We start from the raw sequence: 15,871 nt of genomic DNA, 5'->3' as shown, positions 1-15,871 counted from the left end.
CACACACTTCTCATCTTGACCTAATGTTGAAATTAATTTGTTCATTAAAGGTATGCCTATAGAAAAGATGTAACAGACCTTTTTTTGGGGGGGGGGAGGAGGCAGGGATGAGATCTAATTGCCATTCTAGAAGTTCCAAAAAATATTAGCAAAATGGTCATGAAACTAGGATATCAAAATTAACACTCCTTCATTGAAATGCATTTCCTACTTTGTAATTAGGTTGCTCTGAAATTAGTTCAAAGGGGGAAAAAAATGAAGCAGCCCAAAAGAGAGGCTAATGAGAACACAGAAGAAGAAACAGCACACAGATGTAGTGAATGTGGAATGGATTTTCAGAGACGCTATGCACTTATCATGCACACATTGAAACATGAAAGAACTAAAGATTACAAGTGCCCAGTAAGTTTCTGCTATTTAAAAAAAAAATCCCTTTAAATATATGATGGCTTGAATCTGATGGATTGATATTTTTTGTTATCCTGATATGCTATTTTAGGTTAATTTTTCTCCAGTAACTATTATTTCTTTAAATATGTTTTTGGTTTTTTTATGGATTTATTTTGGTTTTGTTTATGAGAAAGAGTTCTTCAGTGTCAAAGGCTACAGAAAGGTTGAGGAGAAGGTGAATTGAGAAAAATATTTGGCAACTAAGAAGAGATCATTAGTAGTAGAGTAGTTTGGGTGAAATGATGAGGTTGGAAGCTGGATTCTAAAGGGTTAAGAAGAGAGTGAAGAGAAAGTAGAAGCACCAATTGTAGAAGGCATTTTCAAGGATTTTAGCCCCAAAGGATAGAAGAGGTCTAGGATGATAGTTGGCAGGGATGAAAGGGTCAAAGGAAGTTTTTTGAAGATGGGGGAGACATGGGCATGTTCATAGATGGTAGGAAAGGTGCCAATAGACAGGCAGAGATTGAAAATAGTGCAGTGGGGAAGAAGGAAGGGACAATCTGTCAGAGGAGATGAGATGGAATGGAATTGCCTGTGCAGGGAGAGGGGTTAGTTTGGTAAGGAGTAAGGCTGTATCTCTTCATGTGAAATGGGTGAAGGAGGAGAGAGTGGCAGAAAGCATCTGACTAATAAGAGATGAGGAAGAGTGCAGTATGAAGAAAAAAAATATTCCGAAGTCAAATAGAAAAAAATGTTAACTGTTTCACTGTTTTTTTCCTGAACCTAACACCAAATTAAATGAGCATTTCAATATACAAAATAGAATAGAAAATGAGGATTGTACATAAAACAGAATCTCTTATTTCATAGTTTGTTTTTTCTTTTAATCATATAATAAATTCAACATGTAACTTTTGAAAAAAAAGAGTTTTTAATCTTTGTATTAAGTACTTTTAGGTAAGTTGTGGGCTTTTTTTTTTTAATGAAGGCATCTTTTTATAAAAAATATAATTGATGTAGATCTCAGATCATCCCTACTTTAGAACTTTTTCTTTTTATGTAGGTGAACTATCTCCTTCTCTGCTTGGTTCAGGGAGCAGAACCAAGTCTTTGTCTTAGTGTCTTCCAGAGCTCTATGGCAAGCAGAAGCTCAATAAATGTTTAGTGAGAGAGTATTTGACGGAATTTCCAATTATTTGGGTTAAAATTAAATGTATTTCTAAATTACTGACTTTAATTTTTTTATTTTTAGTTGTGTAAAAAAGAATTTCAGTATAGTGCTTCTTTACGAGCACACCTCATTCGACATACCCGAAAAAGTGATGTGCCTACTTCCTCTACTGCTGAAGAAGATTCAGGAACATCAACTGAAAAGGGTCGAACCAAGCGGGAGTTTATATGTTCTATATGTGGAAGGACATTGCCCAAATTATATTCTCTAAGAATACACATGTTGAAGCACACAGGTGTGAAGCCTCATGCATGCCAGGTAAATGTGTATATATGGTTCAATAGATATAATATATGTTAAAAGAAAAAGATCTAAATTAACCATAGTGACAAAACGGCTTTACTATATTCTAATAGCAGAGTCACTCTCACATATCAAATGTTAGAGAGTTCTGCTGTTTTGCAATTTGCTTAGGCCATGAGTGTTCTCATGGAAATGCAACAAAGCTGATCAGATATAGACATCAAGATAAGTATCATCATATCCAAATTGAAGGACAGACAACATCCTTTCTGTTAACAACCAATAATAAACTTCTCAGGAAATATATTTTGTAAGTGGGTTTAATTGGGTGTGGGTAGGAAAGGGGTGGTTATGTTTAAACAAAATTTATCAAAATTTTTAAAGTGATAGATTTTTGTCTGAACTTATCAGAGCCTCCTAAAACAGATTGGTTTTCTCTGCCATATATATTCGTGGGTTCCCATTCTGTCATCCTTAAGGCTCCTCTTTATGATTTGGATTGTCCAGGATCCAAAGGTTATTCCTTGGGGCATCTGTGGTTCAAGCAGAGTCCTGGACTTTATATATTTCTGGTGTCCTTCTACATTGCCCTTTCTCCTGGGAGACTGACATGGACATGTAACAGTATAACTGATTAGTTAATGAAATCCCTCTATTCAGTCTATTGTGTTAGTTGGTATACATTTTTGGTCCTTAGCATAGGACACTAACTATAGACAAATCACTTCACTGTCTTTGAGGGTCAGTTTCCTCATGTATAAAATGAGGCCAGTACTTAAATTATCTGTTTCACAGAGACAGTATGAGCTATTATCATAGCATTTATTAAATAATATAAGGGTACTTCTGTTATCCCTTCATGAGCAATATGAATCTATATATAGCTCTACAGATGGAATAGTCAGTCCTTACAATCTGGCTTTAAAATAGTAAAGTCGTCTTCGTGGCTTGTGAATAGTCTCTTGTTCTTCAGAAATAGTGCTTGCTCTCCCTTTCCTTTTTTTTTTAAACTAATCACTTTAACAAAAACTTTTCATAGGTATGTGGAAAAGCTTTCATTTACAAGCATGGTTTAAAATTACACCTGGCTCTCCATGAAGCACAGAAACAGTTCCAGTGTGAACTCTGTGTTAAGTCTTTTGTCACCAAGCGTAGTCTTCAAGAACATATGAGCATTCATACAGGTACTAAGAACAATTATATTGATATGCTATGCATGTGTGTGAGTGTACATAGTTTTTGTCCTAGGAAAGGAATTGATACTAAAAAGCTTCCTCCAGTGTAGTAAATTTTCATATATTAGGACAGTAAAGATTGGATTGGTTTGTTTGTTTTTTGGAAAACCTGTATTTTTTCCAGTATTAAAAAGGAACTACTAACAGCATTTTACTTAAATAATATAGCTTGATATAGGGTTATAACTTCAGTACCTTAAAGCAATTAGGCTATGCTTATAAGAAATTGGGCCATAGGCAAATAATAGATTTAATAACTAACCTAATTTTTGGGTATGAGAAACCCTTTTTAACATAAAAATTTTTTTTGTATGCCCCAATATGACAGTGGTTTGCACTATTAGTATTTATTAAGAAATTATATATTGGATTTGATTCTTCTCAGTAATACAATGGTCCAAGATGGTTCTAAAGGATTCATGATGGAAAATGTTCTCCAAATCCAGGGGGGAAAAAAAGAACTGTTGAATCTGGATGCAGATCAAACCATACTATTTCTATTTTTTTTTGTAGTTTTTCTTTTTTGAGGTTTTTCCTTTTTGCTCTGATTCTTCTCTCATTACATGACTAATGCAGAAATATGTTTAATGTGATTGTACATATATAACCTATATCAGATTACTTGCTGTCTTGGGAAGGGGAAGGAGGGAGAAAAATTTGAAACAAGAAATCTTATAAAAACAAATGTTGAAAACTATCTCTACATGTAACTGGAAAATAATAAAATATTTATTTGGAAAAAAAAGAAATTATATATTGGGGCAGCTAGGTGAAGCAGTGGATAAAACACCGGCTCCGGATTCAGGAGGACTTGAATTCAAATCTGGCCTCAGATACTTGACACTTACTAGCTTTGTAACTCTGTTTTTTGTTTTTTGTTTCTTGGTGAGGCAATGGGGGTTAAGTGACTTGCTCAGGGTCACACAGCTAGTAAGTATCAAGTGTCTGAGGCCAGATTTGAACTCAGGTCCTCCTGACTCCAGGGCCAGTGCTCTATCCTGCTGCACCACCTCGCTACCCCCTAGCTGTGTAACTCTGGGCAAGTCACTTAACCCTCATTGCCCTGCAAAAAAAAAAAACAAAACAAAAGCAAGAAATTATATATGGACAAAAAGGTACTATTAATTCAGTAGCACTTAAATTTATTTTATTAATCACATTATATAAATTTGAATAATATTATGTATGTTTTCAAGACCAGTTATTTTATCAGCAAAAGACACATTTACTTATTTACTTGTGTCATGTAATAATAGGAACTCTTTGCAGTAACTTTATCATTGATGACATATTTTTACATTAATTATATGTCTTGTTATCATATATACCATTTTTTTCCTGTTTTGTTTTGTTTTTGTTTTGGGAGGCAATCAGGGTTAAATGACTTGCCCAGAGTTACACAGCTAAGTAAGCGTCTGAGGCTGGATTTGAACTCAGGTCCTCTTGACTTCACAGCTGATGCTCTATCTCTTGCACTATTTACCTGCCCTACATATACCATTTTAAACAGTGCACTTTGAAATGTCTTTGTGAAATGTTTATAGAAATGTAGTTTTTTTTAAAGCTGTATTCTGTAACTTGTTTTAAAACTCATTTAAAATAGTTACCTAAAATAAAGGAATACCATTAGGAAAGGGAATTCAGGAGAAAATAGAGCATTTTTTGTTAATGTGTTATTAAAGTTGACAAACCTTTTTAAAAACTATAAATAGTGAAGTTTAGGGTTTCAGATACCCTTTTTTGTTGTTGTTCTTAAGTTCAGAATGTATAAGACTTTTAGGAAAAATATTATTGATAAAGAGTTACAAAGTTGACAGGTTTTTTTATTTTAACAGGAGAGTCAAAATACCTTTGCTCAATCTGTGGAAAGTCTTTTCACAGGGGCTCTGGACTCAGCAAGCACCTAAAGAAACATCAGCCAAAGCCTGAGGTTCGAGGTTATCAGTGTACTCAGTAAGTGTTTAGAATGGAAAACATTCAACTAGTTTCAACACAATTTGTTCTACTTGGTTATCTGACAAAAGTTTAAATGTTACAGAATTCCTCTGTTTGAATTTGTCAGTTTATGATAGTGTTTCCATAAATTTATTATGCTTATAAAAACTTGTTTTGCACAGTGCAATTGCAGTGATTAAGTTTGGACCCAGAGAAAAGTTGAGATAGTACACTTCCATCAATTATTTCATTGCAGAGTTAGGGGACTGTACACAGAAAATTTTGCATGTACCGTTGGGCATGATTAATGTGTTGGTTGGTTTTGCTGAACTGCTTTTTCTTTATAAATCTTCATTACAAAGGATAACATGTAGTGCAGGGAAGGCAGAGAGATCAATCAAAAAAGAAATGTGAACTAAAAACAGACAGCATCAATAAAAAATGAAAACTTGCTTTGAATAAGAATGTGATTCAGTTTGGTGATTAAATTTCTTTATTGCAGATGTGAAAAAAGTTTCTTTGAAGCTCGAGATCTCCGCCAGCACATGAACAAACATCTTGGTGTGAAGCCATTCCAGTGCCAATTTTGTGAAAAGTGCTACAGTTGGAAAAAAGATTGGTATTCTCATGTAAAGTCTCATTCTGTCACAGAGCCTTATAGGTGAGTAAGCTCGAGAAAGTTCTGATCTAAACTAAGACGTGAAAGAGTACTTCCAGGTCGGATTCTTAGGGTTTTTCTGATGTATAAAAGGGTAAAATCATGTGTCATGTTTTAGGTGCAATGTATGTGGTAAGGAATTCTATGAAAAAGCTTTATATAGAAGACATGTAAAAAAAGCTACTCATGGGAAGAAAGGAAGAGCAAAACAAAATCTAGAACGTGTGTGCGAACAGTGTGGAAGAAAATTCACTCAATTACGGGAATATAGAAGACATATGAACAACCATGAAGGTAGGCTATCTATATATGTTTAAACATGTTAATATAGAAGGAATGCCCTTTTGAAACTGTTTTTCTCCTCACTTTCCAACTTTCTACCATTATTGTTTGTGAACCCACTAGGCTCCATCCTCTTCCTTTTCTGTTGGAAGTGACTAATGTTGTGATTCTAGAACGCACCTGTACAATCTACTCATCTTAGTTACAAGTGGAATCCTATTCTAATAAGTTTTATTTAAGCATAAACATCTCAGTACATAATGAAACCCATTTAGCTGAACTTTGTTAAGATAGAAGACTATTACTCACTTGAAAAGGGAAGAAAGTACACTATGATAATGTGACTTCAGAAAACAGGTATTCAGTATGCATTAGGTATCACCAAGTAATAATAAATTGTAAGCAGAGAACTTGTCCATAGAAGATGTATTACCATATCAATAGCATTGGTATCCTAAGGCGAATACACTTTCTCCTTCTATCTGTAGCTTCTTCCATTAGTGAATGTAGTATCTACAGAAGATGTTTTTGGCAAAATGTGACATTTCAGAAGCTGTTGTGTAGTTTAAAGATTTGAGGTTATAATTTTTTTATTTTTATCAGTTAGATGGATGGGGGGGGGGTGGGGGCGAGTAAAAAAGTCTTTTGAGATCTAGAAAGCCATTAACTACTCAGACCTGCCCATATTTACAGAATGACTCCCTGAATAATTTCAGGAACATCTTAGGTGCTTAGGCAATTTGACTAATACCCTGGAACTTCTTTAACTATAGGTCCAGGTAAAGGCTTCACTTCTGGAAATTTCAGAACTCCCAGCAAGTAGGCTTTGTAAAAGTCTATCTTATAATTTTCTCTATTCTATGTTGCCTATATTTGAGAGGTTCTTGCTGCTCTTAGATTAACTTTACCTATTTGTGAAGTTTTCTACATTGCTTATTCACTGAGTTCTTAAAATTTGTTCTTACTTATCAGGGACTCCATTGTTGGTTTAAAAAATAATAAAATCATTTAAAGGAAACAGCTCTGAGCCGCCACCTCACACCTTTCAAATTAGCTAATGTGATAGAAATGATAAATGCTCAGGGAGATGCAAGAAAATAGGTAGACAAATAAACTGTTGGTGGAGTTCTGAACTCCAGCCATTTCTGGAGAACAATTTGGAATCATACTCAAAGGGCTATAAAATTGTACATACCCTTTGACCTAGTGATACTGCTCAAAGGTCTGTATCCCAAAGAGATCAAAGAAAAGGGAAAAGGACTTGATGTACAGAAATATTTATAGAAGCTCTTTTTGTGGTGGCAAAGAATTGAAAATTATGGGGATGCTCATCAGTTGGGGAATGGCTGAACAACTTGTAGTATATGATTGGGATATGGAATACTGCTGTGCTATAAAAAATGGGGATGGGGATGGTTTCAGAAAAACCTGGGAAGACTTGTTCGAACTGTTGCAAAGTTAGATGAGCAGAATCAGAAGAACACTGTACACTATAACAGCAATATTGTAATGATGATCAACTGTAAAAAACTTAGCTACTCTGATCAATACAGTGATCCATGAAAATTCTAAAGGACTCTTTTTTTTTTCCTTTTTTTGGTGAGGCAATTGGGGGTTAAGTGACTTGCTCAGGGTCACACAGCTAGTAAGTGTTAAGTGTCTGAGGCTGGATTTGAACTCAGGTCCTCCTGACTCCAGGGCCACTGCTTTATCCACTGTGCCACCTAGCTGCCCCCCGCCCCCAAAGGACTCTTAATGAAAAATGCTATCTACCTCCAGAAAAAGAACTGATGAACTCTTGAGTACAGATTAAAGCATTCTTTCTTTTGTAAACAACATATTTAATGTGGAAGTATGTTTCACATGATTTCATGTGTATAAAGAGTGTTATTTTTGCTTGCCTTCTCAGTGGTAAGGAAGGGGCTGGAAGGGAGGTAAAGAATTTGAAACTCGATTTTTAAAAAATGATTGTCAAAAATAAATAACAAAACTTTCTAAAAAAAAGTAACAAAAAGCATTTAGCATATATTTTTTAGCTACATAACTTCCTTAAAAATTCTATAAACAAGGATATCTTCATCAGGTGTTCATTAATAGTTACTATTTTTCCATCTTTTTTCTTGAATTAACCTTTACAGTCAGTAGAATAAATGGTCATTGAGAAGATGGTAGTTTCTTGCAGTGAGAAAATTGTCATGATTACTGTACAGTGTTTATATAATATCTTTTAAAATGTTGATATAGTATAAGCAGTAAACCGGGTAATTTCTCCCAGTTCATAGTCTTACTACTATTTACAGCATTTCCCTCAATTCACAGGAATAAAAGATTTTGATATACTTGTTTATAACAAGTGCCACAGTGCAAGGCACTGTGGTAGGGATGGTAGAGAGGAGGAGTTTAAAAAGACAAAAATAAAATAGTTCATAGCCTCAAGGGATATATATTCTACTGGGTGTAGACAGGTTGTACATAGAGAACTAAATACAGAGCAGCTTGAGGAAGGAAAGGAAACTAACAACTGGGATGATCAGGAAGCTTCAAGTTGAATTAGGTAAGAGGTGGCACTTAAGTTGAACTTTGAAGGAACCCAAAGATTCTGAGGTGAAGATGAGTAGGAAGTGAATCCTAGATGGTTGGGGACAGCCTATACAAAGGCACAGAGATGGAGTGTTGTTGAGTTCAAGGAACAACTAACTAGTCATACCAATTTAGCTGAAACATAGTATGTGGGGGGGGGCGGGGCGGGAAGTAACATGAAATAAATCTGAAAGGTAGATTGTACCCACATTGTGTAGAGCTTTAAATGACACAGGCTGAGGAATTTGAGTTCTTTCCTTTAAAAAAAAAATAGGGAGCCATTGATGATTTTTTTAGCTGGAGAGAGGCAGGCAATGAGGGGGTGCTGAACAAGAGTAGTGACTGAGTGGAGAGAACATAATGTATTTGATAGAATATAGGGAGGTGGAATCAATAAGACTTGGCAACTGATTGGACAAGTGGTGGGGGAGGAGCAGGAGCTAGTATCAAGGAAAACTCCAGAGTTGCAAACCTGGAGAAGGATAATCAACTGAAAAAACCATAGAAAGAGAATATAAAGAGGTAATGACTTGTTTTGGACATTGAGTTTGAGGTGCCTCTGAACTACTTAGTGCTTAATCATCTGCAGAGAGAAAATCACAGGACAAAACAATGACTTGACTTAAGTATTTGAAAATTGTAGTCACGAGCAGAGTATCAGTGTTTTTTGGTGGGGTTTTTTTTGTTTTTTGTTTTTTTTAGTGAGGCAATTGGGGTTAAGTGACTTGCCCAGGGTCACACAGCTAGTAAGTGTTAAGTGTCTGAGGCCGGATTTGAACTCAGGTACTCCTGAATCCAGGGCCGGTGCTCTATCCACTGCGCCATCTAGCTGCCCTGTATCAGTGTTACTAATGAGTGTTTACAGATTTTATGTCATGTATAGTTTGGGGGTCCATCTCTACCATAGAGTTAGCTCCCAACTTCATTCAGCTTGAAGGCCTCCACAATTGTTCTCTTAATCCTGGGAGAATCTCCTTTAAGGACCCTCTCCTTCAGGAGTAGAACTCTATTAAATATATAATAAAAAGCACCCCATCTCTTTATACCCATGTAACTTTATTGAAATCATTATGTAGAAGATAGAGATCTAAGAGAAATCATGGATCAACATGGAATATAATGTTGATTGTTCTAATATTATGTTCACTCTATCAGCTACTATAAAGCAAGTTAAGACTCCTGTAACCTTAAAACTTAGGCCTGGGGCAGCTAGGTGGTACAGTGGATAGAGCACTGGCCCTGGAATCAGGAGGACCTGAGTTCAAATTCAGCCTCAGACACTTAACACTTATTAGCTGTGTGACCCTGGGCAAGTCACTTAACCCCAATTGCCTCACCAAACAAACAAACAACAAAAAAACAACTTAGGCCTGGGGACAGCTAGTTGGCCCAGTGGATAGCGCACTGGCCCTGGAATGAAGAGGGCCTGAGTTCGAATTCAGCCTCAGACACTTGACATTTAATAGCAGTGACCCTGGGCAAGTCACTGAAACACAATTGCCTTCCAAAAAAACCAAAAAACAACTTAGGCCATAAAAGTTTAAAGTAATTTCCTGGTAATTATTTAATATATTATTTTTTTCTTCCTATAGGAGTTAAGCCATTCGAATGCTTAACGTGTGGGGTTGCTTGGGCTGATGCACGTTCCCTGAAACGCCATGTAAGAACACACACAGGTGAAAGGCCCTATGTCTGTCCTGTATGCAATGAAGCTTATATTGATGCTCGAACACTCCGGAAACACATGACCAAATTCCATAGGGATTATGTGCCTTGCAAGATTATGCTGGAGAAAGATACCCTTCAGTTTCATAACCAGGGAACTCAAGTGGAGCATGCCTTTAGCATCTTAACATCAGGCATGCAAGAACAAGAAAGCAGTGGTCCTCAGGAAATCGAGACTGTTGTAGTAACTGGAGAAACCATTGAAGCTATTGAAGCTGTTGCAGCTACTGAGGAATGTGCATCAGTGTCAACTCTTTCTGACCAAAGTATTATGCAAGTAGTTAATTATGTACTGGCACAACAGCAAGGACAGAAAATATCTGAAGTAACAGAAGCTATTGAAACAGTGGAAGTTGAGGTGGCACATGTTTCAGAACCAGAGTGAGCACAGTAATGGAACTAGAGGAAATTTTGGTGATGACTCTTCCTGTGCCATGAACTTGCACACGTTTACAACATATGACTTACAGCTCAGAGTCCTTATTTCAAGGTTTTTTGCTGCTTAATGACACACTATCTGCATTGCTAAACAGTCTGTCCAGCCTATTAAGTTCTGTCGAGATCGATTTCTCCCTCTACCCCCCACTCTTTCCCTCTCTCTATCTCCAATTTTAGTCATCCAGCATAGAGATTTGAAACAAATGTTTCTATTTAATTGTTTATCATGGTATAATTTTTAATGGATTAATTTTTATAAATGCTGTACTTAGAACTATACAGTTTCAGTCCTGTTTTCACTTTATTTTGAATGTATATTTTGAGCTTAAAAGGATATTTCTCCACTAGGGTTTCAGTCCTTTTCTCATCAAAATATGGAGGTAAAATTTTGTGATTTGACTTGCCCTATTTACAGATTGAAAAGAAAATTCAGATGTTAAAGCATTTTACTAGTGTCTTTAGGTACACTGTTGTGTACAATATTAGCTTTTAATGTCTTTAAATCTGTGATTCGTGACTTACTGTTTAAATTCAAACCCTTCCGAGTCAAGGATTCTATTTCATTTTAAAGCACTTATTAAGCCACATGGTTATAAATCAAGTTTGCACTTGACTATGTAGGCAATCTATAACTGAATATTTAGTCCTAGTTTGTTTTTTAATGCCATGAAATTGCATAGTATGTCCAGCAAAATCTGCCTTGTTTTGTTATCTCTTCAAGGCAAAGAAATTGACCCTGAAGGTGGAGGGCTTTGTTATTGTTGAAATTGAACACTGTTGATGAGGGAAATCCTTCCATGTTAATTTTAGTACAATAAATGGAAAATCTTGTTCTTTTGCTATAGCATGAACAAGTCAAAACTAGGTTTGATGTTTTCAGTGATTGTATCATGTTTAATTGCTTAATTTAGTTGAAAAACTGGATCAATTTAGAAACAAAATGCTACCAACACATGCAATAAGTTGCAAGAATACTGCGTAATAGTCAAGTTAAATAATAACAAATTCTTTTCAGCCCTCACTACAGTATACTAAATCTCAAAAAAAAAAAAAAATTTGTCATTTGTAACCCACCTGATTGTTGAAAACGAATTCGATAAAAGATAGATTACACGAAAGCTAAAAATTACATTTATTCAAGTGTGTATATTTTTTAAATGTCCACATCCGTATTCAAGTTGACCAGCCTCCCACCTTTCCAAAAACACCAAGGGGGGAGGATCTTGGTAGCTCCACCTAAGAAACTACTACTTGAGATGTAATTATTATAATTCAGCTTTTAAGTGTTTGGAACAATTGTAAAATGCACAATTTTTTTTCTAAAAAGAAATTATAGGTGAATCGTTCCTAAGCACAAGCAAAGATGTGCCTTGATGTATACATGTTACCAAGATATTTATTCCAATTTGCCTTTAACATGACTTTAAGGGCAAGGAGTAAATGTTAGCCATGCATGCATCTGATCTGCATACATGATATTTGCTTTTGCAAATTTTCCAATCCTCTAATAGCTATATGGCTGACAAATTCAATTTTAGGAAGAAAATTTTAAAATAGTCCAACTTTTAAAAGGCTGCTTGTTTGGGGGCTTAAAGGGGGGGTAGGACTTTTTTTTTTTAAGCTCTTATGAAAATTTGTTTCAACTTGACTAAAATTTGGAACTCTGTTATTTTTGTTCACACATACTCTTGTTTATAGTATTGGATTTACTGAGTTGTAAGACAAATAGACCATTAATGTATGTCATAAATATGTAAATAAAACCAGCTGTTGAATCTTGTTTAAAAGTTTTGAAGTTGAATAGAGGCTTGTCGTATTTTAAAGCTTACAAGTGCTTTCTATAAGGCAAATATTGTTCTTTTTCTGGATAATATTTTATCTATAATTAAGTTGATCAGTTTTTGCTGGGGCAAAAGAAAAAAATAGGAATTTTGTTTCTTAACAAATCCAATATTAATCCCTTGGGTAAAACATGGGCCATGTGGCCGTAAAGAATGGCTACAATCCATACTGCTTCAAGTTAAATTTAATATTACAAAGTCAAATGTAATGTAAATGGTTTCCAACTTCGCTGGAGAAATGCATTTAAATGTACATAAGTTGGTATTAAGCATAGAAATAAATGTTTAAAGACATTTGAATGTTTTAGATATTTTAATATTACCATGGGACAAATTATTTTAGCTTTAATTATTCCATAATTATTTAATAATTGATGTGTTCAGAAATAATAATAATATTAGGGAAACAAGAAAAGTAACTTTTTCTCCCCCAAACAATATATTTTCATGTTTTTGAGGGCTTGATAATCTTAAAATGATGTTTCTCAGATAAAGATAGGTAGGGTTAAATGTAAAATAATACTGCACAAAGTGAAAGTTTTTTAAAAAGCCTTCAGAAAAATTAACTCTTCTAGACTTCCTTCTTCTATTAGTGAACTAAGTAGAACTTAGAACTCCTATTTTGAACCCTATTTTTTCTTAAATCTTAAAACCTCTACTTTAAATAAACCCTACTTTATCTTTAAACTCATTCCCCATAATATTATTTAATAAAAATGTTTGTTGTATTTGTTATTGTATAAAAATATTAATAAGCAGCATTATCCTGAATCCATTTGTAAGAAATCTACTTGAAAAAAAACCAAGGTTACTAAATTAAAGGTTATAATTGATTAGAGGGGGATCAGTAATATGCAAATATAAAATCTTATTTGGTATTCCATTTCTGCATTTTGAAAAATGAGTGTGTAGTTTTTATAGTGTACTTCCATTTTCTAGAAGGGTAAGAAAGGCCTTCTATAGGTTAACAGGATTGAAATTGATTGGGGGGGGGCACAGCTTGGTGGCGCAGTGGATAAAGCACCTTCCCTGGATTCAGGAGGACCTGAGTTCAAATCCGGCCTCAGACACTTGACACTAGCTGTGTGACCCTGGGCAAGTCACTTAACTCTCATTGCCCTGCAAAACAATAGAAAGAAAGAAATTGATATGGGGAACAACTGGGGTGTCTAGGCCACCTTGAACTGCTGTTGAGATTAACCCTGTCTGTACTCCTACCCCACCCCAGCTCATAAAGGAAAAACTGGAATTTTGACCATATACCTAAAAATTTCTAGTGCCTATGTACACTACTGTCTTGTAAAGCAAAAATGAAGAAAAAACATACTCTCGGACACCAAGGAGAAGAAAGGTGCTGAAACCAATAGTTTCCATTTTTGATGGGTGGGAGATCACTGATAAGGAAAAACCTATAAAGTCTGACTCAGCAGTCTATAACTCATCTAGACAAGTTTTCTTTTTTTTTTTCATTTTCTTTCTTTTATTAGAATTTTTTTTTTTATTTTTCCCCAAAGTTTTTATCTAAAAACAAACAAGCAAAAAGGAGAAAACCAGGAAAAAAAACCCACCAGAAACTTAGAAACCAAGAATCTGGGAGAGGAGGAAATTGGATCAAAGGTTGTCCTCCTAACCCCCCCCCCCCCCAACACACACACACCTCTGCCTAGGACAGAACACGTCATGGGAAAGGCTTCTCTGCTCTCCCAGTGTCCTCTGAGATCCTAGGGAGGAGACGGGGAAATCTCTCCCACCTTGTCACAGTGGTCCAAAGGATGTTGAGGCTGGGGAGAGGAGTAAAGGATGGGGGTGGAAGGGACTTGGGTGGGGGTCACAGGAAGTAGTCAGCCACTGGCTTCTTGGAAGGGATGCCCCGGGTTTCCTGGGGTGCAGCTTCAAAAATGATGAAGTCTTTCTGGAGGTGCTCATCCAGCTCCAAGATTGCTGCCACATTTCCGCAGCGATAGCAGTAGATGGGTGCTAACCACACCGTGAGCACAGTTTCATTGAAGTGCCACTTGTAGCCTTCCATCACCAGCTGGTGAGCCCCGTATATCATGTCAATACCATTGGCTGCATTGAACTGGGCCACCACATCGCTGCCAAAGAGGTAGCCAGCTCCTCGGGGACTCTCACCCCAGCCCGTCGTGTCTTCAGGGTCAGACCAGAGCAAGTCACACATGGGCCCATCATGGGGCACCTCCTGCTTCGGGTCAATCGTCCGGATCTGGTCCAGGGTCTGGATAGAGGGAAAGAGGGCCCCTATGCACGCAGAAGATCTTGCCGTCAATGATGGCGGACAGGCTGAGGTAGTCAAAGATCTCAGTGCAGTAGCGCCATACAGTCACTGACCCATACTTTCGCAAACACTCGTCATAGAAGCCGTAGACCTGGGTGATCTGCCTGCTCTCATGGTTCCCCCGAATCCGAGTGATGCGGTCAGGATACCAGACCTTGAGGGCAAGCAGCAGGAATGTTTCGACGCTGTAGAAGCCTCTGTCTACAACCCCCATGAAGAGGTAGTTGGTCTCAGGGACACCGCCACCCTCTCTGAACAGCTCCTTGAGATCACAGAATTGTCCATGAATGTCCCCACATACCCTGACGAGGGAGTCCACCCTCTGTACATTGCTCTCCTCCACCAAGATCTCTCTGGCCTTGGCGCACAGAGCCTTGACCTCGCACTCCTTGATGAGCTCGCAGCGGCGCAACTGCTCGATCTGCCGGGCCAGGTCACTGATCTCCGCCATGGTCCCCCCGCGTCACGCGGCCCCGCGCGAGGGGGGGGAGGGAGACGCACCCAGGGGTCCGAGCCCCTCCCTATTCCGCCCGCCCGCACGGGTGCCTCCGACGCGGCGGCTCCGGGACCCGACTCTCGAGCCTCGGGATCTGGACTCCACCTTTGAGCCTCCGTCCGCTCCCGGCCGCCACCGCTGGGGCTACTCTAGACAAGTTTTCTATGACAATGGCACTATAAAATACTTTAAAATTGTATTATTTTATTCAATTCAATGAACATTAGCTTCATTTACTGAGTTTACAAAGATGAAATAGCTCACATTAATATACTGCTTTAAGGTTTAGGATACATTTTCTGTACAACGACCCTGAGAGATAGGTAGTGTGAGTATTATAGCCTCACTTCAGAGATGTGAAAGCTGAGGCAAAGGACACCACTCTCTCTTAGTCCTCTATATACAACTTCACTTGTTGATCTTAACAGCTCCAATGGATTTAAGGATCATTCTATGTTGAGGATTCTCAATTCTACTTATCCAGTGCTGACCTCTAGTCTAAAATCTTCAACTGCCTTTCA

The 15,871-nt window shown here is 37.1% G+C and overlaps 2 protein-coding genes across 2 annotated transcripts in view; one reads left to right on the top strand and one right to left on the bottom strand.

Moving 5' to 3' along the window:
* ZBTB11 (zinc finger and BTB domain containing 11) overlaps positions 1–12,852 on the top strand; it is a 31,858-nt gene extending 19,006 nt beyond the window's left edge. Inside the window, exons 5-11 of the mRNA XM_043998335.1 lie at positions 223–402; positions 1,643–1,879; positions 2,904–3,048; positions 4,935–5,052; positions 5,537–5,695; positions 5,811–5,986; positions 10,147–12,852. Of these exons, the coding sequence (XP_043854270.1) occupies positions 223–402; positions 1,643–1,879; positions 2,904–3,048; positions 4,935–5,052; positions 5,537–5,695; positions 5,811–5,986; positions 10,147–10,664 (1,533 nt within the window). The 3' untranslated portion in view covers positions 10,665–12,852. The remainder of the gene's footprint in view (positions 1–222; positions 403–1,642; positions 1,880–2,903; positions 3,049–4,934; positions 5,053–5,536; positions 5,696–5,810; positions 5,987–10,146) is intronic.
* Positions 12,853–14,366: 1,514 nt separating this feature from the next.
* LOC122750952 (serine/threonine-protein phosphatase 4 catalytic subunit-like) lies at positions 14,367–15,305 on the bottom strand. The gene is given in 2 exon segments (XM_043997836.1): positions 14,367–14,818; positions 14,820–15,305. Coding segments are annotated over 2 exon segments (918 nt in total). The 3' UTR covers positions 14,367–14,386.
* Positions 15,306–15,871: the final 566 nt, after the last annotated feature.

Source organism: Dromiciops gliroides, chromosome 3, assembly GCF_019393635.1.
Source record: "Dromiciops gliroides isolate mDroGli1 chromosome 3, mDroGli1.pri, whole genome shotgun sequence".
Taxonomy (NCBI): domain Eukaryota; kingdom Metazoa; phylum Chordata; class Mammalia; order Microbiotheria; family Microbiotheriidae; genus Dromiciops; species Dromiciops gliroides.
This window is presented reverse-complemented; position numbering and strand designations above follow the sequence as displayed.